Genomic DNA, 27,971 nt, shown 5'->3' on the forward strand with positions numbered 1-27,971 from the left:
ACCTGGCTCAATACGGAGGCCATCGCAGACAGGGATCCCCTGTAATTTGGGGGAATGTAAGCTCCCCCCCCCCCCCCACGAAATGGTGGCACTGTGGTCTGATTAATGTCACGTAAGTGCAAGTGCTTTCCTTGATTGATTGATTTCATCAGTTAAAAATGTAATAAAATCCTTTTAACTGACAGAGGAATAATGCACCGACTTTGAAGGCTAAAATTGGGACTTCATTGTGCCTGAAGAGATGCCTGTCAGAGCGTGTCTCTGGCAGATAAAAGACAAAATGGGTGCGAGGAAAGTGGGTTAGGGGACGGTTTTAGCTGTGCCTAATCCGGGGAGTACGGCCTAATCTGGTCAGTGGGATACAACACGCCCCCCCTCCTGCTGATTCGTTATCTCTATGCTGGCCTCACAGGCTCAATTTAGAAGGTGGTGTTGCACCTTTCCTTATACTGTCACTTTTTCTGCTTCACTCCCCTCCCCAAATCCTGAGACCTGACAGAAAGACAGTGCAGGCATGGAGATATCAGTAACCCCCCCCCCCCCCAAGCAAAAGTCTTCCCCCTGGGAAATGACACCTGTATGAAGGGGACAAGGTATAAGCCATATTTGTGTTGCTGCAACAAATGGCTTTTTACCCATGCACTCCTCAAGCGTTGGAGGTGCCTGCGCCTGCAGGCGTTCCCGCGTCTGCGTCGCCGTCCGAGTTTACACGAAGCCTGTCGTCAGGTCGGTGATTTACTCTCCGGGGCCTAATTCAGCAGTGGGGTAAATCAGCGCTCGCTGTGTCAGGTCCCCTGTCTTTTCTCAATGGGGCCAGCCTTTTCCCGCCCTTTTTACCATGGCTTTCTGTAGTGCACGGAGCTGTTTGTGCTGCTCGTATTGATCTGGTGGAAAAGGACAGCGGCCACTGCAGCGCTCCCTTCCGGCGCCTGATCGATTCCGCTTTCTCTGAAGTGATCGGATTTGACGAGGTGTGCCGCCATTGGTATGTCTTCAGTAATCTCAGCAATATCACTCCAGATACATTTTTACACAACCCCCTCAAAAAAAGACTCTGTACTTATTGGAATGATAAAGCGAGAGTGAAATAAATATATGATGCATGCACACATGTATTTGTACATATGTGTGGTAGTAGGAGTGGGGGCCATAGAATGCAGGTGAGGAGCACAGGTGATTGAATAACTGTTCCCGCCTCGTCCCAACCCCAGGAGGACAGGACTCCCCTCAAGACAGGACACCACGGGATTGCTTCGATTGACTTTGAAGCTGGCCCGTACCCCTCTCGAATGGGAATATCAGTTTAATTGGGGGCGAGCGTCTGTCATTACGGAGGGGTCACCGTCCCGTGTGCAGATGTTAGAGCAGTTAATGAATAGGTCTGCTCTTTTATGGGGTCAGAGTTCAACCCCGCTCCCCCCTTCACCTCCACACCCATAGAGGGTCAGGTTTAATTTTCACGCGGGATGCCTGTCACTCCCGAATGATGCACGGAGCTCATTTTGAGTCACCTTGCAGTCCCCCGTCTCTCTGATAGAGGTGACTTTCAGTTCGGAGTCTTAGCTGCTCTTACAGCTGGAATGGTTCATTTGAAGCCCCCCCTCCAACTGAGAATGGCTCAATTTAGGACCCCCCCGCCTCCCCCGTGTCCAGATGGTCCACTGTCAGCTTAACTGTATGCCTTGGCTTCGTGGAATCATCTTGGTTTCATCATGCACTAAATCCAAATAAAAGAGTGATTCATCTGTCCCCAGAGCAAATATTAATTGCACCATTTAATACAATTCACCTGCAAGTTGGATGTTAGATATATTTCTTTTCAGCATATTGAAAATGCTATTTTCGGTATGTTGATGACAGGCTGTATTTATGTGTTAAATTGTTAGCATTGTCGTTTGTTAAACTACTATCAATGGGGGCATCATCCAGCTAAATAAGCTTCTGACCACAAGATTGAGTGCATTGGAACAGAACCATGTCCAGCTAGGTTTATTGCAAGATACAAAACTCCAGGCAAGGGGCCTGTAGAGAACTGCAGATTTTTATATGCACTCATTTGCTGATAGTTTTAAAGTTTTCACTCGATGACGGTTTTTAGTGGAGACAAATTGTTCTCCGTGTGGGACTGCGTGGGTCAGGATGCACTGTAATATCCCAACGGCCACGCTGTAATGTCCTGACGGCCGGCTGTGATATCCCGACGGCTGGCTGTAATATCCCGACGGCCAGCTGGCTGCTTCCTGGTGGTATCTGATAAACCAGACTTGTATATCCTGCATGTCCTGTAAGACTTTCTTTACCTGATCCACACTGCATGGCACTGCATTTAACACCAATCCTGTATACCTGTGGGCTTGCTCTTTTTTCAAATGAAACATTGTGTTCAATAAGCATCAAACCACTGGGAGTAAACTGCCCTTCATTTGTATTTTTCGAGATAAGGCGATTTTTTTCCTGCGTCGTCTGTGCTCAGTTTGTTTTAGCTGGTTATTTGCTTGGTTGATTTGTGTGCGGTCATGTGCATTCCTTTCCAGTTTCATTTTTTATAATTCGCTGATGAATATTTCTACTGATGGTCATTAACCTGAAATGAGTGAAAGGCTATGACACGCAGGTACACTGAGGTGGCGCTATTTGCAGGTTTGGTTAAGCGCTGTGTCACGGGGTGTTCCGTTCACGTCTTCTCTTTTTCTGAAAAGGTCGCTGACCTGTGTATCCAAACATTCGCCAACACCAGCAAACGCTCCCATTAGGAACATATAAACCAGTCCACGTATTGTTGGTTAGAACGTCAATATGTAGGGTACATGTTCTTCCATCCAGTATACAAGCCATTGTTCAGTGGTACTGTGGGTTAAAGGCAAGAAGGTGGATTAGAGGTTTTTTAATTAGGGTACTGTTTTGTTAAAGGCCAATTATTGATGTATTGAAGACATATGCCTCATTGGAAGACATGTTGCTTCAGTTCATCTTGAATGTTCCTTGACTGTGTGTGTGTGTGTGTGTGTGTGTGTTTGTGTTTCATGCTGCAGGTGAGCTGTCGGGGCATCGGGAGGGATGAGTGTAAGCGTGACACAGATCAGCGTGTCCTCAGAGTCCGGCGGAACCTTCTTCCTGAAGGTGGACTGGGTGGAGGATCTGGGGGCGGGTTTCACAGTCGCGCTCTGCGATGGCGAGTCAGCCTGGATGGGAGAAGGTGAGCTTGGCTGAGCTGCGGTTCTCCTGCTACACGGACCCAGTGTTCAGGAAAATGAATGCCAGTGCAGTTGATATCAGACTTCACCTGCAGCTGCCAACTACAGTCTGAAATCCATACGAGTCACTGGGCTGGTTGTGTAGTGCTGTGTGACAACTTGTTTTGATTTTGGCGCTATAGACATTTAAAGACTGATTGATTAATTGAGTCAGATGTGTCCAAAATCAATCCCAGCTGAGCGTCTGTGTGTGTGTGTATGTGCACGCAAGTATTTGTGTGTGTGTGTGTGTGTTTTTGTGTGTGTGTGTGTGTATGTGCATGGATGTGTCTGTGTCTGTTTGTGTCTTACTGTGTGTCTGTGTGTATTTGTCTGTGTATGTTCATCATATGTATAGCATGTAAAGGTATGCATGCTGTGTGTTTGGTACATTGTACCAAATGCTTTCCCTTGGTTTCATTTTCTAATCCTTATCTAAAGGTCAAGGGGTTGCAGGACTAATCTCCTGCTCCTGCCGCTATATAAAGATGTAATAGCTTCAGCTGCGGCTGAGGCTTTGCATGGGGGCCTTTTATCTGTGCTACCTGTAGCTCGCAGGTGCACGCGCGCCGCGGCTCGGCTGCGTGTTAGCAGGCGCTTAAATAGACACCTGGCCAGGGTAATCTGCCCGGTTCATCATCCCTGAAGAGGGGAGAGAGTGAGAGAGAGACCCTGATTCATGAGCTCTGTTCGCTCTGGTGCTGGGGCCTACAGGTGTATTCACTGCTGCCACAGCACAGCACAGCACAGCACAGGGCTTTCTGTTTTAGAGCAGGGCTGGTAGGGGAGAGGAGTGCAGAGAGAAGGCAGCAGTGTGTGTGTTTGTGTGTGTGTGTGTGTGTGTGTGTCTGTCTCTGTCTGTCTGTCTGTGTGCATGCGTGTGTGTGTGTGTTTCTGTCGGTCTGTGTGCGTGCGTGCTTGTGCTTGTGTGTGTGTTTGTGTGTGTGTGTTCCTGCCTGTCTGTCACTGTCTGTCTCTGTGAATGCGTGCATGTGTGTGTGTGTGTGTGAGAGAACGAGGGATGGGCAAACTGATAAAAAGTCTAATCACAGGTCATGACATGTGCAGCCAGTACAAGACCATTAAAAAAATTTACAGCTGATTTGACCATATTTCTAATGGGCTGATTACACAGTTCTCTGAAAGATAATGACAGGTCTGTCATAGGACCCAGAGATCTGTGACTGTGCGTGAGGGCAAAGCTCACAGGTGCAGTGCTTGTGATTGGGGCAGAGCCAATACTTACACACACTTGAAACACCTGCGCACATGCTAATCCCTGATTGGACGCTGATTGAGGACCACCTGTTCATCAATAGCGCTGGGCGTGCAGTTAAATTAGAGATTATTGGGAGCCCGAAGAGCAACCTTGTGTGAATGGCTGCTATCAGGCCCAGGTTTCCAGCATTGTTGCCATTGGCTTACTGCCATTGGTTGAGAGCTGCCTGCCAAAGTTGTTGTGTTGCAGCGTGCAGTAAACATACTCTGCTTTCAGGTTTGAGTCAACACTTGCACAAAGTCATTTTTGAATATATTTGTCTCTGACTAATAATGTTTAATATGCTATGTGCTGGCTGTCTGGTATTTTATAACGGTTTGCATACTTGATCACACATTTCTTTCCCCACACTAAGGACAATACCTTTCTACAGTATATGTAACATTCAAATGTCACCTGGTGCACTCAGAAGTCATCAAACAGATGTCAAGGTGTATTCTCCCTGTTTTACTATTATCATGCAGTGGTGTTTGAACACAGAGTTGCAGGTACCACAATAGAAAACAGAAGAATTCTTTAAATCAGTATTGCAGTATTTTCTCTGCAGCGCCTTTTACAATGAAAACAGGCTGTCACAGAGACTCTTAACCATAAAAAATTTCCAACTGTGCCTCCCAACAGTTATCCTCCCACCCCTTAAAATGGAATCTGTCTGAACAGGAAAATGGTGTGATGGAGCAATGACAGCTCAGAAAGCAAAAATATTGGGGGAAAATCAGGCCAGGGTTTGTGCTTCATCACAGGCTGTTTTTTGAGTGGGATAGTGTGTGTTGGGTGTGAAGTAGCGTGTGTTGGGTATGAGGTAGCGTGTGTTTGGTGTGGGGTAGTATGTGTTGGGTGTGGGGTAGCGTGATTTGGGTATGGGGTAGTGGCTATGGTTTGTCCATCACCATGGGCTCTGTGTTGGGTATGGGGTAGTATAATTTGGGTATGGGGTATGGTTTGTCCTTCATCGTGGGCTCTGTTGGGATGGGGTAGTGTCGGAGGAGGAGGTGCAGCAGGAGGCAGAGGAGCTGGAGATGAGGAAGGAGAGCTACGTGAAGGAGCTGCAGCTGGCCCTGACTGGGGTGGGGCGGCCGGGCGGGGACTACATCTTCCAGCTCTCCCCCAGGGGCGCCCAGCGGGACCGCACCCGTCGTCTGACCTATGAGAAGGTGCAGCAGGACATCTCGGTGAGTGGCAGGGTCCCGTGGCCAAGGAGCGGGGCTTCGTGACCTCATCTCAGCTCAGACGGCGGAGTCAATCATCACATTAAACCTCTGTGGTAATTAAATCTGTCACATTCACGTTCGTGAGAATCACGTGGCTCGGGAGGTGAAGTCACTCTGTGGTCCTGTGGTCACAAGTTTGTGCCTCAGGATCAGGCCACATTCCCCACAGTGGCCTTAATTTCACATTCATTCGTCTCAACGACACAGCAAGTGCCCACACTGTAAAAAAAACAACACTTGACAAGCGTTTTAGTCTTGTATTCAGACTTAAAATTGTATTTTCTTTATTTTAAGTAGAAAATATTGCTTTGTTTAAAGTCACTTTTTGATTGACTGGTGAAATTATCTAACCTCATTGAGAAATCTGGAAATGAGTCAAACTGTCTCACCACATTAGCCACCATTTTATGTTGTTCATCAAAAATGCAATAGAAATAAAATTTATAGTTTAAATATGAGATTAAAATAGTTGTAAAGACTGACTTACTTATTGGTTTGTGCAATACATGTTACCGTTATTAAGAGATGTCTATTTCATACACTTCAGCAGCTGTGCTCTTAATAATAACTGATAATTCCATATTCAGAAGTGTATGCGGATGAAAGAAGTGGCTTATTTGTCACGTGTGATGTGTAATCTTGCATGTGCTCCAAACGCACAGCTGAACTGAGCGCCACTGATGCAGTCTGGGAACTGCGCAAAAACTGATTCTCCAGGATCTAACAAAACACACGTTAATCTCTATTGCTTTAGTTTGTTTTCATTGATATTATCCTTTCCTGAACGTTTCTGGCATGCGCAGTAAGGAGAGGCCTGTTAAGTGTCTATTAATAAAAGAGGAAACTCAAATTTAAGGGATCTTTTTGAAGGATTGCTTGGCAGATAACAGATACGGTTCTTTTTTTTTATTGGGTTCCCACAATAGCGACTCTTGGTCAAAACCCCCCTCCAGGGCGATTTTAAAGGAGGCCCAGATAAAGATCAGATTTTGCTTCCTAGCTGGCTGATTTGAGCGGAGCCGGCTTTCGGCCTGGAGCCTGTGAGCGAGGAAACGGATCTCTGATCCGCTGTCTGGCCGGTGGACCCTGTTTCTGGTCATCACCTTTTGTTGAGTTTCTCTCTGAGCCTCCTTCAGCTTGGCAGTCGGTCTTCAGCAACATTTAGGCTAGGCCTGGATGCAAGAAATATTTGCTTTTAAGTCAGGCTGAAAATAAATGCTAGCGTTAGTTTTCTTCACTATTTTTGAAGTTTTGACCAACAACTAAGTTCTAAAAAATTTTTTTTAAGTTTTCTTTTTAAAAAAACTATCAGGACACAGCTTGCTTGTGTCCGTAAGTCAGACATAAGGACAAAGGTTGATTGGATGGAGGCTTTTTCAGCTTTGTGATTGCTGTTGATTTCACCATTAAGGCTTGTCCCTCTCTTTTCAACTTTTTCGGTTTGTAACATCCAAGTTTTCAGTGTTTGTTTTCTTTGTGTTGTCTCCATCTGCCGAACGGTGAGATACGTGCAGATGAACAGAAAGCAGACTTTATAGCTATTCTGGCCAGCTTACAGCCTGAGGTGGAATTGCAGTCAACGATGCTTTTAATGAATAGAGGTGTCAGTGTATCATAGTGGTCAGGGAACTGGACTTAAAACTCAAAGCCTACTCTGCCTGCTCTGTATATGAACCTTTGCTAAGCGCTGAGGTATAAATGTTAATGGCGGGTACAATCCGAGAGCGTGTGTCAGAGACTCACTGGAGAGTCGCCGGGAAATATTCATAAAACTTTTTAGGGCCGCACTCAGCCTAACACCTGCTTTCCTCCGTCTTTCCTCCTTTCCTGATGGAGAACATCACAAGGAAGCGGAGGAGTGGAACATAACCTGACAGAATGCTAATTCCAGGGTAGGAGAGGTGCTGACATAAAGTGAGCTTCCTCTGGACGAGAACACAAAGGGGAAAAAAGCAGGTGGGCCAGCTAAACCCGACATTAAAGTTTTATGAATACGACCACAGGCGTTGCATTAGTCTACGCAGTGCGTGCTTAAGTTCCGCAAGCTCAATAAGCAGGTGTTTAAGAACTCTTTCCTACAGGACCTTAGTCATATGTCCAACAAATGTGCCCGACTTTGGGTGAAGAGTTTTGATTTTAGCGCTTGGGTCTGTTCAGGGTTTAGGTCTGGTCTGACCAAATGTAAAGAAATTCAGTGAAAAGGAATAATATATTGCGACTTCAGAGATATTAATTTTCATACTCTTATTCAGGTAGTTTTGCAGTTTCAGTGTGATGTCTTTAACCAGTTTAGTAATCTTTCTCACATGACACATATGATCTATTTCTAAAAGGAAAAAGACCCTTTTCCAGGCTAAACAAAATTATTATTTTTATTAGTAGTATTTACTATAGCGGTAATTTAATCAACACTTGACTTAACTTTGACTAAATTAAATGCAGGTTTTAGACAAATGTCCTTAACTTTGAAACAATCACCAAAATGAACACTGAAAACTTCATTAATGAAAGAAAGAAATTCTTGGAGTCAAAATTAAGGAAAAATGTTGGTATTTTATACTTCATCACGATTAATGTTTTTAAGCCATTTATATCGTATCTTTTCACATTTTATCTGTTTTCCCTGGCCCATTAAACAAAGAAAGCTCAGCAAACTCCAGAGCTCAGGCTTGTGTTTCTGCACTGGTAGTATGGAACTAGTAGTATGGCAGTGTGCACTGGAGTACTCCTCATCTGTGATCAGCATGCGGTTCAGTCTCTATGTGGAAGGCTTCCTCAGCTGTGATCAGCATGCATTTCCTCTGCCTCTGTGCTTCTGTCTGCTTCTGTGCTTCTGTCTGTAGGATAAGAGGTTTGGGATCAGCACAGCTCGGCTCCTGCAACGGGTGACGATAAAGAGGCTGGTGTCAGCAAATTTTCATGTGATGGACAGGCTGTGGGAGGGGGGTAGGGGGCCAGTATTTGAGAGAGTCCTTTCTCCTGTGTCACCTGGGTGTGCGGTGGGGGGGGCGGGGGGTTGGGGGCAGCCCAACCAGTGTTTGAGAGAGTCCTTTCTCCTGTGTCACCTGGGTGTGCGTGGGGGGGGGGCAGGGGGTTGGGGGCAGCCCAACCAGTGTTTGAAGGAGCCCTTTCTCCTGTGTCACCTGGGTGGGGGTGGGGGGTGGGGGAGTGTAGTCCAGCCAATATTTGAGAGAGCCCTTTCTCCTGTGTCACCTGGGTTGGGGGCAGCCAGCCAGAGTTTGACAGAGTCCTTTATTCTGTGTCACCTGGACACCGAGGACGGGATCCCGCCACCTGTCAGACATACAGGACCCCTTATGCCACCTGGAGAAGGAAACGCCCCTTCATTTTGGGATCCCACATCAGCGCTCCTTATCACAGACAATATATGGCTCCACATCTGCCAATCACCCAATTAGAGTATGTTAAGATGGATCCATTGGTTTGAGAACCATGAACCTTGTGTTTATTGTCCCCCAAAGTCCTGATTTAGCACAAGTGACCTTAATCACTGACACTGTACTATGGACATAAGCTCTTGTACTGATCTGGGATCAGTTTCTCTGATTATCTCCAAGTATCCAGTTTTATTTCGTTTTCATTTTGTTGGGGAAATGGGTCCATTCACGTTGGTGAATGGACAACAGCACGCTGTACACATGACAATAGCCAAATGGCTGTGAGGAGCCATAAAGTTTTGTGTAAAAATAGCCACCTCTACAAAGGGCCTAGATAGGAGAGTGTGTCTGGATCAGATGGGATAAGACCACCCCACAGGACCCTCAATGATAGCTCCCCCCCCCCCCTCCCCAAAAGGATATGCTTTTGTATCTAGCGAACAACTCCCCCACTGATTACCACCCATGGTCTGACTTCCGTTTTAGAACTGGAACTAGATGGAACTACCCTCACCCAAAATGAACCTCTGCCTCATTCTCTGCAGTTATTAAGAGAGGCACAAAACAGGACATTGGCGATTCTCGGGCCCTCATGTCAATGGGTCTTTGCAGTGAGGATTACAGCGGCTTCACGTTCCTGGTCCTCTCAGCTCGACCGTGCAGCGGAAGGACTCGGCTGTTCCCGCCTCCAGCGCTTCTTCCAATGGCTATCAGCCTCAGAAGTTCCCAGCCTGCATTCACCCAATCAGAAAACTGGCTCTGAGTGGAGTCCTTCCCACACCCGAATATGGGTTTGTCTCGGAGAGCATAGCGACTTTAGTGGTTCCCTGAAAAACCTTGACCTGAGCAATTTCAAACCACTGCCCCATCTGCCATTTTACATAATTACCCACTATTTCTCTTCCCCATTCAGAATTTCTTTTGGAGAGCATGGTCAACAGGTGTAAACACTGCCATCAAAAAACATCAGCACTAGTGTACTTAAATAACAAAAGCTAGCTGAAATTGCAGTTGCAATAAAAGCAAAGCAATAAAATAGCACAGAAAAACAACATAATAAAGAAACCAATACAGAAGAATACAAATGGCTGTGACAAATGGCATTTTGGTTTTATGGACGAAAGCAAAACAGCTGGGAGGGGACTAGGCCTTAACCACCACCACCACCACCACCACCATTATCACCTTGGTATCCACGGAGGCCCAGTAAGACCACCCTACTTCTGGGTGAGGTGTAAATTGAGGCCTTAGGCTTCTGGGTGTCCCAGGATGAATCGGCACTCACATTAACAGCCCACTGGAAATGCAGGATGCAGTACCCAGAGTTCTCTCTGAGATGCCATGGAAACAAACCTCAGTTGATTTGGTGGGCTGGTTGTCTCCGTTTTCTTTTGTGAGTAAATTCAACCATAAAACCCTGCAGGCCTGTGTGTATGTATATATGTATGTGTTTGTGTTTGTGTTTGTGTGTGTGTGTGTGTGTGGTTGTGGGTGTGGGTGTGGGTGTGTGTGAGAAAGTTGTGCTTGTAGGAGCAACTAGTAAATTGCGTACTCCAGTTCTCTAGAGGGAAAGGCGACCTTGTAAAAAGTCTAATCACTAACAGGTCATGACGTACAAAGCAGCTACAAGAGCATTTTTATAATTCACTGCCGATTTGACCTTGTTCCTAAAGGGCTTATTACAATTTTCTCTGGTAATTAAAAGCAGATATGTCACATCTGCGCAATGTCCGTGAGCTATAAAATACATCATCATTTCTATAAAAATGAAATCTTTTGTCTCCTGGATCTTAAATGTCAGCCAAAAACTAAACAAAACCAAACAGAAAGCAGAAGAGAACAGAACCTGTGTTAATAATACGCTAAGTTGTGCTTGCTGTACCAGTGAAACCCTCTGACCCCAGGGTTGCGTATGGCTGTGTGATGCTCGTAACTGTGTACGGTTCCTGCACGTCACCAGTTCTTAGCGTTCCGACACAGTGCCACAGACCTCATTGCAATGAATGCGGGTTCCGCTTTGGCAGGGTTCACAGTGCAGTACATGCTGACGACATTAGGCCGGGCTCATCGGGGAATTAATTTTGGTGGAGATTCAGCTTGGTATGTAGAACCCACCCTGGGTGCTTTTCCAGCTGTTCTTGTACCCAGCTGTGTTGGCCCGTAGGGCAATTTGTTGTTGTTGTTGATGTCAGCGTATTCAAAGACAGGGATCTTCTCGTACTGCTGACTGTTGTCATTCCTGTTGTGGCCTGTGCTGGCCCCGAGGGCGCCACTGAGCAACATTGTGAATTCAGTGTTATACTCATTGGCCACAGCATATTAAATATGTGTCGTGTGCGTGTGTGAGAGCGAATAATATTGAATTTTGTTATTTTAGACTTAAGTATGATGAAAAGAAACATGTTCAGTCAAATGTGAATGTTCAGAAACTGGGAAAATAAGGCGCATGATAAAAAGTTTTACTTTCTTGGGCACTGTTAGGGGAAAAAAACAGCAAAGACATTTGATAAATAAGTATATACGATAATCCAAATGCGTGTGCTTATTCCCTTTTCTGAGAGCTGCATAAGCCATCCAGATCATCCTCTCTGATGCCCGGTATATTCAGTCCTCTTTAGAGCTGATGTCGATCGAGTCTCGGAGCCTAATCCGGATACTGTGGCCACTGAGAGACTTTTGTGAGCTAATGGTCCGTGTTTCTCCATCCTGCTGACATCTGGCAGGGTGTCTGTGCAAATGCTACACAAATAAAGCCTGTGGGCCAACTGACAATCCATCTTAGCCCCACGCAGGCCCTCAAAGAAACAGTGCAGCTGATGGCCATATCAGCCTCGAACCGAGGTCCTGACTCGTTGCGGTCATTAAGATCCCGTGGTGCTTATTGCAGTCAGAATGGGGAGGGGGCATCTCCAGTGTGCTGGCTCAATTCCAAACCAGATCAGTCTCAATCTGGCCACCTAATCATCTCCTAGTTTAATTGGCTTAATAGCTCTTAATAACTCTCTCTCTCTCTCGCTCTCTCTCTCTATCTCTCTCTCTCTCTCTCCTCCTAGTGCAAAATATGACTGTTCTGCATTGCCCAGGTGGGCTCTACACACCTGTGGCAGCTGAGGTCATCCTCAATACTCAATACTCAATCCTCAATATAAATTTCTTTTATATTGTGGAAGGTGCTATAAATCCATCATCATTAGACAAAATAAACAGAAAAATAGGGAATCATTTCATATCAAATGTTGCAGGTTTTAATTGCTGGATTGAGCGAGACAATTAATTACCTCAGTAAATATATAGCCATGGATGCAATATGTAAAATGCAAGCTTGTGTAAATCACTAAAATATGTATTTGTATGCACACAGACACATAGACACACACACAGAGCTAGAGTTTAGAGTATATACAGAGATTTAAGGATTGTATGTGCACTAGAAGGCAGCAGAGAGAAAAAGACAGGGTTTTCACATCTTGTTGTTATAGACTAGTCCTTCAATGACCAGTCAGTCAGTCATATGATCCAGTCAGACTCCTCAGATGAGCACCTCTCCTGGTATTCTTGTATTGTGGTAGGGGTGCACACACTGTGGCTTCGTATGTAACATGGGAGCCAAGACTCAGATGAGCACCTCTCCTGGTATTCTTGCATTGTTGTAGGGATTCACACGCTGTAGCTTAGTGTTTAACAGGGGAGCCAAGACTAGATGAACACCTCTCCTGGTATTCTTGTGTTGTGGTAGGGTTGCACACGCTGTAGCTTAGTGTGTTACAGGGGAGCCAAGAATCCTTCATCTCGGTCTCAGAGGGCATCGTGCCGTCTAATGCCAGGGCTTTCTTGTGCCAGGAAGCCCCCAGTTTGCTAGGACCGCACTGCATGCAGAGACCAACCAGCCTGGTTCCTCCGCATTGTAAGATATCGCCCATTTACTGTGACTGAGCTTGGGCTAAACAACGAAGCCATAGAAACCAGAGACAAAAACGGAAACTCGAGAGGCAGAATTTAAAAAATCATGAATATTTTTAGCACAATTTCATCTCGGGACAAAACCATATTGCGAAGCAACGCTACCGTGATTTTCTTTCTCCTTGTTGGCGGTGAGCAGTGGTGGAAAACAGAAGGGCCGTGGGAGAAACTGCCAGCGTTTTGCCGACCCCAGCCCCTGTAAAAGTGGGCCCACGCGCAGCCCACAGACTCATCCTCATTGGCTCTCTGGACGCGCTATAACGTCTCATTCACAGTAGCAAATTGCTACCCTTATCTCACAATGTTAAATGTGCCCAAAGGCTGTAATGACTTCAGAATCAGAATACATGAGCAGAGGGCACCACTGCGTTAAATTTCACAGTTCAGCTCAAATCTTTAACAAGATCTGGTGTCGTTATTAACCGATTCAGAAAGTAATGTGCAGTAGGGGTTCTGATTTTACTGATTGCAGTTATCAGTGCTACAGGTGTTCATCTAAAGCAGAGCTACTCAGCTCCAGGTTTGCTCCACCTGAGGGTACACCGAACCAGATTGCTTCTCTGCACATCACATATCCCAATGGGAAACCCTCAGAGAAAAAATAAAGCTAAAAACAGCTGTTGTATGTACCTCCTTCCTCCTGCGAAGCCGTCAGGAACGCCACAGGGCTCGTATCATCTTGGGGGGGGGGGGAGGGGATGAAAAGCATTAATGACGGCTTATGCTTATGTCGTTTAATTATGTTTATGGTCTCTGGTAGTTCAAATGAGACGTACCCTGGAGTGGAATGCTGCAGTGAATGGAAGCCCGCCTTACCAGGTGGTGTCCGTGGTACACTGAGGTGAGAGGGAGGCATGTGAACACCCAGCATGCACTGCGGCAGGTTTTTCCCAGGAAGAGGTCAGGAAGTTAATGCCCAGCCACAATCTTTGGGAGGGCGTCAGCTCCCAGTCACAAGATGCAAGCATGGAGGGCTGGGGTGTCTGCCGGTTTTTGTTTCCACCAATTACCCTCACTAAATGAGCTAATTGGCTCTATACACCAACACTGGTTCACTCATAGATTACATCACAGTAAAATGTTTCATATAGGGACACAAGAACAGTCTTTGGCTGTCATTCATGCGCTTATCAAGAAGTAGCTAAAATGTTGGATGGTGTGAACGCTAGGGCTAGTTAAATAATTCATGCCAGAAGTTGGCATGATAACCAAAAATGAATATGACTCTCGCTGCCCACCTCTGCTGTAGACAATGTAGAAACGTTTTAACGATCACTTCTAGTGAATGAAAATGTTATGAAATTAGTTTTTATCCAGTGAGCCAATCCGTTGTCCCCCAGGAACAGCAGCTCCGAGTATTTCGTCCGTTCCGTTTGACTAAACTTCCCAGAATCCTCGGAGTCTCTGAAGAGAGAGCAGCTTCTAGCTCAACTGTCAGGCCCTTGTGTTTGATTTTCTCGTAAGTTGCTAAGTTACCGAGCAGGGAACATCGCTTCTGAAATGTACAATGAGCTTTTTAATAATTTAAGGACAGATTAACAGTCTTCGTAATGACATAATGACAAAATTGCCCATGCCAGAAAATGTAATGATAAAAATAAAAGAGACCACTGCATATTTTTGATATGAACCACATTCTTCTGGGAAATGTAGTTGATTGAGAAATAATTATCCGAAATCGCCCTTTCAATGAATCATTAGGCAATTGGCACACATGCATTTAAACCACTGTTCAGGAAAATAGTACAATTAAATGTCTCAGTTTGTAAGCATAATAATCCATTGGATTGGGCCTTTCCTGAGATACGCAGTGACCCCAAATAGTACTTGTGGGAAATCAGTTTAATTTAGTCACAGCATAGAAGTCCCTTTGCTGGAATATTGCCTTCAAGCTTTGCAGGAGAAAGCTATGCACGGAGATTAGATTTCAAACATGATGGATGTGTTGTGTTGTTATTTTGACCCTTCCTACACTAGGAATGTGTTATTGCATGATATGTGCTGTTATTTGGATATATATAGAGCTGTTTTATTGCATTACCGGAGTCTTGTTTTCCTGGGAAAAAGGATATTATTTTTCCTGAGACATATGCAATATGACAAGTGTATATATATACTGTACACTGTAAGAGGGTTCCGTGTGCCTGAACTCCTCCATTATTATAACCAATGAGAAGCTAACTGGCTTTTTAGCATCTGTAGAACAGTGCCTTCAGGCACAGTTTTGTCATTGTAATGCCAGCTCATGATTCTCCACTTTCTCCTCCCGTCCTACTTCTGTTCTTACTCACCGTGGACACGCACCTAAATCCGGGGCCTCCGTTGGTTGTGAATATCGGCCCACGAACAAGGACGTGCTAAAGTGCACAGCATGCGTGCGGCAGGGCTGTTTCTGAGAGCCCTCCCACCCCTGGCACGGCAACGATCAAAACTCGATGCAGATGTGGCGGCTGTGTCGCCGTGGAAACGGCAGCGGAGGGGCGGCGGCGAGGGCCTCGCTTTCCTGCTCCCTCTCTCTCTCTCCGGCAGGGTGCCGTCTTGCTGCGTCTTGCGCCTCCGATTTCCCCGGCCGCAGCGGCCGAGACCAATCGGAAGCCGGCCTTCCGCCGGCGCACTTTCCCTCAGACCCTCGCCCTCTCCTATTCGCTGCGCTCTGAGCTGTTCTTTACGTCTCCCTGACGTTTCTGACCCACTTTCTGCTGGGAGATAACACACACACTGCAGAAACGCGCCGTCGTGTCTGTAGACCTGTCCCCCGGCACTGTGATGTCCTCTGTCGGTTTGCTCTCTCAGCAGTGTGGTCTGCTGCATTACATCATTATGCAGTTGGCCAGTCCCAGCACTCCTTCTTAGTGCACTAGTTTCCCCCTTTTTAGCTTCACCCGTGTATCCCATCCGTAGTGAGCTACTGCAGAGCATAGCCTCTAATCCAAGGGTGTCCAGTCTTATATGAAAAGGGTCTGTGTAGGTGCAGGTTTTTTGGTTTACCCCAGCACTAAGGCACCTGATTCTACTTATCAAGGTTCTACGTCATTGATTTAAGACCGTGATTGATTAAGTAACAGAATCAGGTGTCCTAACACTAACTGTTGGAGGACGAAGTGGGTGACAGGGCAGGCCCTTGGGCCTTTGAATAAGAGTGAGAGAAGGTATTGGGTGTGAGGGCGTGCACTTTGACTTTTGAATAAGGGTGAGAGGGGGAAGCTATTTCCAGGGTGTGGCCTTTGAATAAGAGTGAGAAAAACATACTGTTGACCTCACACACACACACACACACTGTAGCAGAGTGATGGAATTTATATTAGGAGGAAAGAGCTGGAAAAATGTGACCATTTCTCATCCGCAAATGATCTCCCGCAGTGGAGCCGGATGCCAGCGCCGCGTGACTTACCGCCAGGTTCTCTGCAGAATCCACCCCGAACTCCCGTTCAGATAAATATCCTCTCCGTCCGGGGCCTTTCATGGGCGAAACGCAGCCAAGACCTAATCACGCCGAAGCGGTCTGGAACATGTTCGCCCCCGCGTGGGTTCTTTATGATGTCACGCTAACGTACAGGGTGAGAACTCACACTCCTGTTTCACATCACGTCGATTTTTCTTCCTCTTTGGTTTTGGGATGTATTGCAGTATAAAGCTCAGAATGTCTCTCATTTTTAGAAGGGCCCGCTGCTGTTTAAGGAGGCTCGCTAGCGCGCCTCGGCCAGCATTGAGCACTGGCTTTTCACCCGGGGCGCGTGGATCAACAGTCACATGGGGCACATTGAGAGATCTTTGGCTATAACCCATAACCCTTGTTGTGGGAGAGATGCTGCCAGGATGGGGTGGGGGGGAGGGGGGGCATATTTCTGGGTGATCTGATGTGACTCAACCCCCCCCCCCCCCTGCATCCTCTTCAACCCTCCTGACCCACAAGATTAGCGGCTCCTGGGCTGAGTTTCCAGTCTATCGCCACGACGCCTCTGCTGACGGCCTCCTGGATGGTTTCCTGGAACTGGCGGGTGCGAGTGGAAATTTTTTGGTCACGCATGGCATCCTGTACGTGTATCCACCGCTCAGAAGAGAGGATACATGCATATATACATGCACACACTTGTACGCGCATGGACGCAGGTGCGCACACACACATCCACACACACACACACTCCTCAACACACCGCACGGCAGGGCAGCGATACATTACCAGCAGACTTTCTCCTGGGAAACGGAGGGTACCTTTTGAGGAGCTATCAAGTTTTCCTCAGAAGATTCATGGTGAAAGACTGAGATAGCCAACCTCCCGCTTTTCTCTGAATTGCTGCCAGCAGCTCAAAGATACTAACAAAACCTTATCCAACGGACTTTGTTTGATTTCCCCAAGAGCTGTTTCTTAAGATCCACACATCTCCTGGGGCAGCCTGGTCATAATCTCGCTTTCAGTTTAGAATCAATGGAACCCTTTTTCTTCTGAAGTGAGTGTACCTTGGCAGACTGCTGGTTGAAATGATGCCATAAGCTTGGTGCATTGTGGGTTTTTTGTCATTGTCGGCCTCCTGGGCAGGTAGCGAAAGCTGGATGGCTTCTGGTAGAAACAAGTGAAGGAGTGTAGAACCGGCATTGCAGCTCTGAAAATGTGAACATACGTTTCCTTCCCGTGAAAGTCTTTTTTATCCTTCTTCATATTTCTCGCTTTTTTTCCCTGATCACCGATATGCTAACACAGCAGTATGACCTCACGGAAGGTTATGGTGACCAGACAGGTTTATCACTGAATTTAATGGGGGCAGTCTGTGGTTGAGGAGTGACACTCCTTCAGTTAAATGCTAAAAGGGACTGTAAATGTTTTAACAACAAAAGGCTTCATTTCTCTGTAATAAAAATATTTTAAAGACACCGTAGCCTCAAAGCAGTTCTGAGTCCTATTTCTGCCTTGTTCTGTTGTGTGAGAAGAGAAAAGGGAGTCTTGTGCGAAAGCAATCCGCTGCCATTTTATATGTGAACTTTCAGCAAGAGCCTTGCGATGGTAATGTCAGTCAAAGAATGCCACACAGTTTACAGCAGCTAAGGAGGCCTTTCAGAGCCTCATTCCTTCCAGTGCCCACTATATCCTACAGAATGAACAACTGTCTTTATTTTTCACACCTACACCCCCCACCCCCCCCTCCCAGAAGCTGACCTTAAAGCCCCTGCCATGAATCTGCCCAGTGTCCCAAAAAGGCTCCACATCCTCCCCGATAAGGTGCCGCCTCAAATCTTGTTTCGGCTGTCGGAATGGCGTGGGACGCCCGTCCAACAAGTGACGCGGAGAGCAGGGCGGTCCTTTCGCACTTTCCCAGGAACCATGCTTCTATCCCCTGCCAGTAACTACAGAACCTCCACCAGAGCGTAGGCGCCGTCCGTCGCTCGTTCTTTTTTAAACCCCGACCTTCAAGACGTGCGTCTTGTACTTCGTAGAGCAGTGGTAACCAACCATGTTCCTGGAGATCTACTGTCCTGTAGCACCAATCCTAACAAAGCACAGCTAGCGATCTCCTTGAGCTGCTGTTTAGTAGAATCAGGTGTGCCAAATTAGGGTTGAAATGAGAACCTACAGGGTGGTACATCTCCAGGAGCAGGGCCGGTTACCACTGTCGTAGGCTGACAGGCCAAAGTTGGCTTGCAGAAGGTCACGCATTCTCGCTTTAGCGTGATAAAAGAGAAAGGGAGGAATTTTCCTCCTGCTTCTCTGTGGATTTGCTGCCTCCTCTTCACGCTAATCTTAAACTGAGAGGTTTGCTGTCGCGCCGATGTAGCTGAAGGCAACTGGAGAAGGGTGCGAAGTGGAAGCCTCGCGCTTTGACTTTAGCCACGGTGGCGCCCGACCCCTACCTCTCCTCATCTTTTCAGACGTTTTAAAGGGGGTTTATCTCACGCGAGGGTGTAGAGATGGAAGGGTCGCCACAGGCGGGGGACGCAGTGGGTTCTGATCACAAAAGGTCTGTCGGTGGACCTCCTGTGCTTCGATTAGCGGAGCGTGCTCACGCTCAGTACCGTTTTTAACACACCGACGCACCGTGCTTCCCTGGTTTGTCCTTTTCCTCAGCAGAATGCATTGCAAACAGAGTACCCGGACGTGACCTTTCCTGTCGTTTGCCTGGCAAACCATAACCTGGATAAAGCGGCCTCATTAAAATCAAGGCAATAATAGCTATTTATATGTTCTAATAAAGAAATGCTAATGGTATTTGATTCGCTCATTTCACACTAAGCGTGACTAACCTTGAATTTGTGACTGTGCCTTTTTGCTAGTCAGATCATTTATAAGGATGGCTAATTAGATGGCTATGGAGATAAGTGATGAATGTAATAATGTACTGAACTTATGTTGATGCTAATGGTCAGCTGAGTAGCATACCTCATTGTCTCACTGTGTAGATTTGACCCAACCTTAGGTGGCTCGTATGAAATCCCAATCATCATCACAACCCCATCATTATGTGTGTTTTGCCCCATCTACTGATTGGGCCCAGTGAATATTTTCTTCAGGCCATGTATTAACTCTTTAAGGTGTGAGATCACAGATATGTGATTAGAATGTTCTTAACTGAACATTCTAATGCTGATGTAACAATCACTACTGGTAATTGAATGCAACCGAGTTCTAGAACACTGACAAAAACATTCCAAAAAACCTTCAAAGGGTTTATCGCCAGGCCAACCTCTTCATTTCTTGTAACCGATCACAGGGGCGAGTACACAAGGGGAAGAACAGATCCTCAAATCTTTTTGACCTCCAGGACACTGTGTCTTAAGCTGTTGGTGTCCCCGAGGTTTAATGCCTGGCAATGATGCGATGGCGGCAGAACGGATGGTTGGCGGTTTGGCGTGCTGGCGTCCTGCTCGCCGGCCAGCCATCGCCCACGTCTCGGAGGGATCTGACCTTTGATTTTATCAAACGGGAATGAGTCAAACGGGAAAGAAAGCAGAAAATCAGAGAGAGTTCTCTGTTTTCCCACAGCTCTTTTTGAACTTGCTCATCTGTTATCTGCACAGACATGACACATTTAATGAGAAGCTTTCATCAAGACGCCTGTTTGCTTCTTCTCTGAGAAAACAAACGTGATGAAAGTGGGACAGAGAGAGTCAGAGGTCTCTCAATGGATTTGACCGACACATTGCCTTTTGCTGTGGGAAAACGTTGAAAGCTTTTGATCGGTTCAAACAAATCAGTGATTGACATGCATACCTTAGTAGGCTATTGTCAGCTTGGCGAGTGGTGGCGGGATGTATTTCCATCTGCACAGATCTACCAGTGTGCCTCGTGATATTTTAAAATGTGATCACTTTATGTGAGTTTGCATTATTAATGAATCTAGATCATATACCATAGATCGCGTACCATGCATTCCCAGCTTTCATGTTTCCTGGCTTTGTATCACATTAATTATCCTGTGTTTTGCATGAAAAAAAGTCTCCATTTAAAAAGGAAAAAAACTGAATAATCTTGCGTTCAATTCATGCTTGATTATGAAATTTGGATAAGAGCATGAGATGTTATCCAGGTGATTGATTTTCACTCTTAATGCATCTGTATTGCACAATATATTTGTATTTGAAGTATGTGTATGTATATTTGAAGCATTTGTATTTGTATTTGAAGCATTTGAATTTGTATTTGAAGCATTTGCATTTGTATTTGAAGTATATGTATATGTATTTTATGAGTGCAAATTCTGCAAGTACACAGAGGCAGTGGCAGTGGAACTCAGAGGGGAAACTGGGCTTGGGGCCACCTTAAGTTCTGGTATTGATTTAGGAGAGCCAGTGCTGGGCATACGCCCACATCAGCAAGAGGGGTGATGATGCACGCAGATGTGAACAGAGAAAGACATAACCGAGACTTTATCAAGTATGAAACAGCGTGAGTGTGATATTTCTGAACGCTGATAATCTCAGAATGCAACTCACGCTTTGATCCTAGCCGTTTTGTTTCAAATAGGTTCAGCGTGTGTGAAACCGCACATGGGGTTCAGGGCTTTGTTTTGTTTCGTAGCCTGATGCGATTGTTATGATATCATTATTCCCTCCATAAACCGTCCCCCACTGCACTAATGACTTGAACCAATGCATGAACCAAGAGGCCCTGTTTCAGGTTGACTCTGGCAGGCAGTAGTGTTGTGGCTGAAGGCTTCTTCCAGCAAAACATTAGGCAGAATTGCCTAATTGTCACATTTGTCTGTTGTGAAATATCAGTAGCAGAGAGGAGATTGCAGACAAATATGACACTTTTGCACTTTTTCCAGGATTAAGCAAGAGGTAGGCCTATATATCCTCATGCACTTGTTCACTCAAACTCACCCCCACCCTCCACCCAGCCCACCCCTGCTCAACCTCCCTGAATTTGATTACAAACCCCCCACTGAGACCATAATTACTGTGGCCAAATGGCAGTCCAACCAGTCACCACCAGCCTGCAAGAAAAAAGGATTGCTGATGCAGTTTTCCTGGAAGGGGCTTTGTGAGGGATGCGAATTGTGCTCTCACAGGAATGGCTGCAGTGACAGGTGACTCTGATTGGCTGTGATGTGGTGTCTGATTGGCCGTGATAGGGTGTCTCTGATTGTCCATGATGGGGTGTCCCTGATGGGGTGTCTCTGATTGGTCGTGATAGGGTGTCTCTGATCAGCCATGATGGGATGACTCTGATTGGCTGTGATGGGGTGACTGACTGGTTCTGATGGGGTGACTGATTGACCATGATGGGGTGACTCTGATTGACCGTGACGGGGTGACTCTGATTGGCCATGATGGAATGGCTCTGATTGGTTGTGATGCCGAGAGTGCCTTCAGCAATAGATTATACCGACTTACTGCGTTTTGCTGCGGGTGAAAACGGTGAAAGCTTTTGATCGGTTCAGACAAATCAGTGATTGACAGCTTATTGTGGCTCCACCCATTACAGGATTTATGAAACCTCACTCTCCCATCAGTGCCGGTATGTGATCTTTCTTAAACGGGGTGTGCACACGTAAAAAATTCAGTTAATTCCCCCACCCCCTGGAGTAATTGTTGCAAACGCTACAGTTTCTTCCCCGTTCTCTGTGAATGGATTCGATCTTACCTGCGCAGCTACCATTAACACAGAGAACACTGTGCTAATTAGAGTAATTGATGTAATTACTGTGCTTTCACCGCCTTGGGACGGCTTTGCGCGTGAGGTACTGTGCGCGTCGTTCGCGTAGTTCGCGGAGCGCATCGTCGGCTGGGAGAGGAGCGGCTAATTGAAGCAGGCAGGAATGCCTGCTCGTCTTAAGCTGGGATGGCTTCTGACGGAGCTCCACACAGAACCTTGCCTGGAGAAGCATTCTTCTCTGCTGTGGAACACCTGCAGAGACCGTGCCCACTCTGTCATTAACTCTGTCTGCAGGGTTACCCACATCGTGATCAAAGGAGGCGTTGTCACAGCAACCGACGTCTGTCTTCACTTCCCATTGATTCTCTTTTTTTTTTGTCCTTCATGGAATGGGGACTCGACTTTATCACTACGAAATAAAATACTTTTATAGTTTTCTGCAATTCTGTCCCAGTTGTGTGGAACTGTTTAAGGCTTTGTTTATCAATTGTGCTGTTCATCCCTTAAGTTGTCAGTTAACTTGTTGACCCTTTCTTAGTCAGTGTCGGTGACCGTAACAGTGGGCAACCTAAGTTTAAGTTAATGGGAAAAAATGTGTGAGCACTGTGTGTTTATCTGCGTAACATCCTTCGCTGCTGTGTGCTTGCAGAGGTAAGAATAGGAAACGCAGGCCTGTGGTTGTGTCTGAGGACTGTCCCAGCATCCCCTGCTTTGCTGCAGCAATGCGGCTGAGAGCGACGTGTAGCCGTAGCGATGCTGACAAAATGGAAAAGAGGAATTCCAGGAAGATCTGTCCGAAGAAGAAGGAAACAAATCTTTACATCATCTTACCTACTCTTCAGAAATTAATCTGGAGAAAAGGTAGGGGAGTGTGGAGCAAGGAGAGGAAGCAGCTCAGCTCTGTAATATCACCAGTTCTATTGGGAGAGTTTGCTCGTCATCCTGCATTAGTTGTGTCGCGTTGCCGTGGAGCTCCAGCACTAATGACTTCTGGAGGTTTTCCTTCTCTGAGTGAACGCAGAACCGGGGTCCCGTCAGCGACAAATCGTTCTCCGCTCCATAACCATTCCTTTATGATTGTTTTTTTTTTCCCCCTGTTTCATGGAAATGTTGAGCGCTCGCTGACACACATCGCAGCCAGCCTCTCCCCTAAGCGATTTCACAGCTCCTTGCTTAGTGCCGGCACCAAATTCATGGAAATCCCTCGCGGAAAAGAGGGACAGGGCGAGAGAGGAGTAACAGAAGAAGCGAGTGAGGAGAAAGGCAGAATTATCCCCACCAGAAATGGTCTTGATATTGATATCTCTCATATTAACACCAAACATGAGGGCTGCTGGCCGTTTTAAACTTAAAGAAATAACTTGGCTGTGACCGCTTCATTACCCTACGGCTGCTGACAGGTGTGGGGCAGTTTCCCAGAATTCCTGGCCGCTCTGTGTTTTATCCTCTCCTGTGATTGGGTGGCTAGGCAGAGCTATAAAGTTTTCATTGGCTATTGCCAATATACAGTATGGGGCCATCTTTAGGGGGCTCTGCTGATTTAGGAGTTTTAAAAGAATTCGAAGCTTGCTAGCATATACCATAGGAATACTGGCGCTCTTTTATTTTTTTGTGTGTCCATTCCTAAGGTCTCGCAGCTGCAGTTTGACATTTCCTCACAGTCTGGGGATTGGGCTTGGCATCTGTGTGCTAGGACAGCTGCTGTTTCTGCCCCTGCTGTTCTGGTCCTCTGTGTGTGTCTGCGTATGTGGCTGTGCTGTCTGTGCGAGCGTGGATGTGTGTGTGTGTGTGTGTATAGTTATGTGTGCCTTCATGTGTGTGTGAGAGATCGTTTGTATGTGCGTGTACTGTATGTGTGTGTGTGCATGCATGTGTGTGTGACAGAGAGAGAGTGTGTGTGGGTATGCTGTTCACGTGTGTATGTGTGTGCGTGTGTTTGTGTGTGTGCTCTATGCTGGTGAGTGTGTGTGTACTGTCTGTGTGTGTTGGTGTGTTTATGCTCTGCTGGTGTGTGTGTACAGTACATGTGTTTGTGTGTGTATGCTCTGTGCTGACATGTGTGTACTGTACGTGTGTTTGACTCTGTATGTTCTATGCTGGTGTGTGTGTGTACTGTACGTGTGTTTGTGTGTATACTCTATGCTGGCATGTGTGTACTGTATGTGCGTTTGCGTATGTATGTTCTATGCTGGTGTGTGTGTGTACTGTACGTGTGTTTGTGTGTATACTCTATGCTGGCGTGTGTGTACTGTATGTGTGTTTGCATATGTATGTTCTATGCTGGTGTGTGTGTGTATACTCTATGCTGGCATGTGTGTACTGTATGTGTGTTTGCATATATATGTTGTATGCTGGTGTGTGTGTGTATACTCTATGCTGGCTTGTGTGTACTGTATGTATGTTTGCATATGTATGTTCTATGCTGGTGTGTGTGTGTACTGCACATGTGTTTTTGTGTGTATGCTCTATGCTGGTGTGTGTTTTTGGCCATGGCGTTCTCTCCACTGTGTTGTGAGTCAGTGCACCTCCCCTGGCACAGGGGAAAGAACCAGGCAGGCTGTGATTGAGTGACTTTGTTTAAACAGGGTGGCTGTGTTTAAACTGGCAGGGCCCAAAGACTTCGCTTAATGGACTTTGTTTCTCAGTTTGTGTTGGTCTCCGTGGACACGCCGACTTCTTGCTGATTATTTTTCTTTGCGGTTACTTTGGCGGGGTGTGGCGGTGGTTGCGGTGGTGCCTTTTGGTTTTGGTCACGATGTAGGCTATGTGTGTGCGTGTGTGCGTGCGCGTTTGTGTGTATGGCAGTGAAATTTGGGCCAAACTACGCTGGAGGACCTGGTCCCTCCCTGTTATTATGCGGTTGCCGCGGCGATGACACAATGCTTTCTGAAGTGAATCATCGGAGAGAGTTATGCAAAAGGAAAGCGGTCATTAGAAACGAGGTAATCAATGGGGACCGTCCCATCAGACTTAAAATGCTAAAGGGGATCCTTCTGTTCTCTTGACCCCGGTGACAAAGCTCCAAGACCTCGCTTCAGGTTGCTTAGATTTTCAGAACGATGCAATGGGGTCATCACTAACCCTAAAGTGATGCTCTCTCACTGAAGGGAGGGCGGAGGACCAGAGGGCGAGCTGCGGCTTTATTTTTCGTCTGCGGGGTGAAATTTGGGCATTAATTAGCAGTGGTTTGTTTGACGTGGATGGACCGCCCTTCGGGAGTGCTTGTGCAGAGGTCGCGCTTGGCTTACAATCAGCTGATTATAGCGTCTGAAGGGTGTCCTCTGGGCCTATGCAGGGGGGGACTGTTTTCCACACCAGCTGTCCCCCACCCCACCCCAATGCTTTCTCACACACACGTGCGCACACACACATACATGCGCACGCGCGCGCACACACACGTGCGCTCGCGCACGCACACACGCACAGAGTTATGGTCCCCGAGCTCAAGGAAATGGAAACTAGTCAAAAGGATTTGGCAGATGCTGTTACACAGAGTGACTCACAGAGATTACATTCTCTTATGTACGGTTCGTTAAACAGCTGGATATTTTTTTCTGAAGCGGTTTGGGTTACGTCCCTTTCTCGAAGGTACAGCAGCAGCGCCTCACCGGGGACTCAAACCCACAACCTTGGAGTTACAAGCCGAGATCTACAGCCGTTATGCTGCTCTGCTGCCCCACTTCGTGCGTCAGCCAGGGCAATGAATCACGCATAAACTCAGTCAGCGATTTTGTAACAAGGAGCCCTGTGGGTGTCGAGCATAGATTATAAGTGGTGTGGTTTTATCACGCAGAGATATTATCATCACTTACAGGTGAAGCAGAGAGCTGGATGGAACGCATCGCCAGAGATTATGCAGCCAGTGAGAATAGCAGCTCCGGTTAATATTGACCTATGATAGGATTCGGATGCATTATCGCTGTTAAGTTACGTCTGGACGCTATGTCATTCATAAATCTTTCTCTGAGTAGCATAAACAAAAATTGTTGACACTTGAAAAAATAGTTGCAGTTATTAATTATTTTTTATTTATTGTTAAAATAGTTTGTGTTTGGGTGCTTATTCTTTAGCCAGTTCCTTTATGCGGAACAGCTGCTGGTAAAGCCATTAGGTAGAGGATTTTAGGCAAATTATTTGGAACGATGAAGGTTTCTGTTTCTGTCAGTCCATCGATCAAAACATAGATAATAGGGCACATTTAAAAAAAAAATGATTGTAGGAAAGTAACAGTGAGTTGATTCACTGATCCCCAGGGGGTTCAGTCAGAGGAAGTCCTGGGATTGAGGAATTCCCCGATCCAGCAGCGTCTGATCGAGTCTGGCGGTTGAGCGACTGACCCAGGAGACACTGACGCGCTGGACGCGAACCTCCAGCTGCCTTTGAGGCATCCGTAAGCTGCTCCTGGCGGAGGTTTCGGAGGGAAGGTTTCCGTTCCCCCCCGCGGGAAAGCCGCGCTCGGACATTCCTGGCGTGGTGCCGGGAGTCGTAAACGCTGGCCTCGGGTCTGAAGAGAAGGAGCGCTCCGCTGGCTGCAGATGGTGCACTTGTTTTAGTGCTTTGTCTCTCTGACACGCCGTTATTGGGGCGACATAGCTCAGGAGGTAAGACCGATTGTCTGGCAGTCGGAGGGTTGCCGGTTCAAACCCCGCCCTGGGCATGTCGAAGTGTCCTTGAGCAAGACACCTAACCCCTATCCCCTAACTGCTCTGGCGAATGAGAGGCATCAATTGTAAAGCGCTTTGGATAAAAGCGCTATATAAATGCAGTCCATTTACCATTTATTGAATGGCTCACCACCAGATATGGTGCAACCGTTTCAGGCTTTGGCAGAACAGGGTCTGCAAACAGAATCCCTAACATGATGACACAATGAATTACCTTGATGACAAGTGTCCTGAAAATAACTGCTGTTTTCTCTATTTTTTTTTTTTGTGTGAACTGAAGAATAGTTGATTAAATGGTGCCACTGTGATTGGAACAGTGGAACAGTTTTCTTGGTCCTGCACACTCCAGTAATGTCCAGGAATCCAGACGTCTGTAATTTATGGTTTGTCTCCAAATAATGATACAAACACTTGCATGTGTATTAGCATTCGTAAGTGCTTGTGTTTGCGGTCATTAATGTTCATATGTCATATATACACAGTTATGGGTTCACATTAAATCAGCTCTGATGGGGGATTTTATCATTTTATTATGATACACAGTAATACATATTTATCCCTTGTTCAGCAGTGCTAGTCCTAAGTTAATACTGAACATTCTACCTTGCTGGACACTTTATGGTAAAGAGGTAAAGTGGGCGCAGCTGACATTGTAAGCGGCTCGAGTAACAGAGCCAAAATGGAGTAGCCAGTCCGAAACGCTGAGGAGAAAACAGGTGTGCGGCCTGCCGGGACTGTCCGAGCCCCCTGCGAAAATGAGAGGCGTCTTACGGTGGCGTTTGAAGAGACTGGTTTATTACGGCGGGAGGTCGACCCCGCTGTGGCCCTGTGAGGATTTAGGGCCCGGCTGCCTTCTGGTCTCACAGACCGTCATTACGTCTTATTGCCGTCCCAACAAGGTGTACTCTGACCAGGAAACGTCCACATATTTTAGAATGACTCATAAACTCACATAATCACACATTTACTAATGTATGCACAAACACGCTCTACTTACCCACATATGTAAACATACATGAACACATAGGAACGTACGCGTGCACACACACTCACACACAGACACACACACACACACACACACACAGCAGAGATGGAAGGAGAATTTTTCATTATAAACGCATGGTGTTAGCCGTTAGCT

General features: G+C 46.5%; 1 protein-coding gene across 3 annotated transcripts in view; it reads left to right on the forward strand.

Annotated features, from left to right (window-relative positions):
• The window catches only part of LOC135233183 (DNA repair protein XRCC4-like), a 71,155-nt gene that overhangs the window by 4,020 nt on the left and 39,164 nt on the right, over nt 1-27,971 (forward strand). For all 3 annotated transcript variants that reach the window (XM_064296483.1, XM_064296485.1, XM_064296484.1), the window contains exons 2-3: nt 3,033-3,196; nt 5,491-5,684. In XM_064296483.1, coding sequence (XP_064152553.1) covers nt 3,058-3,196; nt 5,491-5,684 — 333 coding nt within the window. In that variant the 5' untranslated portion in view covers nt 3,033-3,057. The remainder of the gene's footprint in view (nt 1-3,032; nt 3,197-5,490; nt 5,685-27,971) is intronic.

The sequence above is a fragment of the Anguilla rostrata genome, chromosome 10 (assembly GCF_018555375.3).
Source record: "Anguilla rostrata isolate EN2019 chromosome 10, ASM1855537v3, whole genome shotgun sequence".
Classification (NCBI taxonomy): domain Eukaryota; kingdom Metazoa; phylum Chordata; class Actinopteri; order Anguilliformes; family Anguillidae; genus Anguilla; species Anguilla rostrata.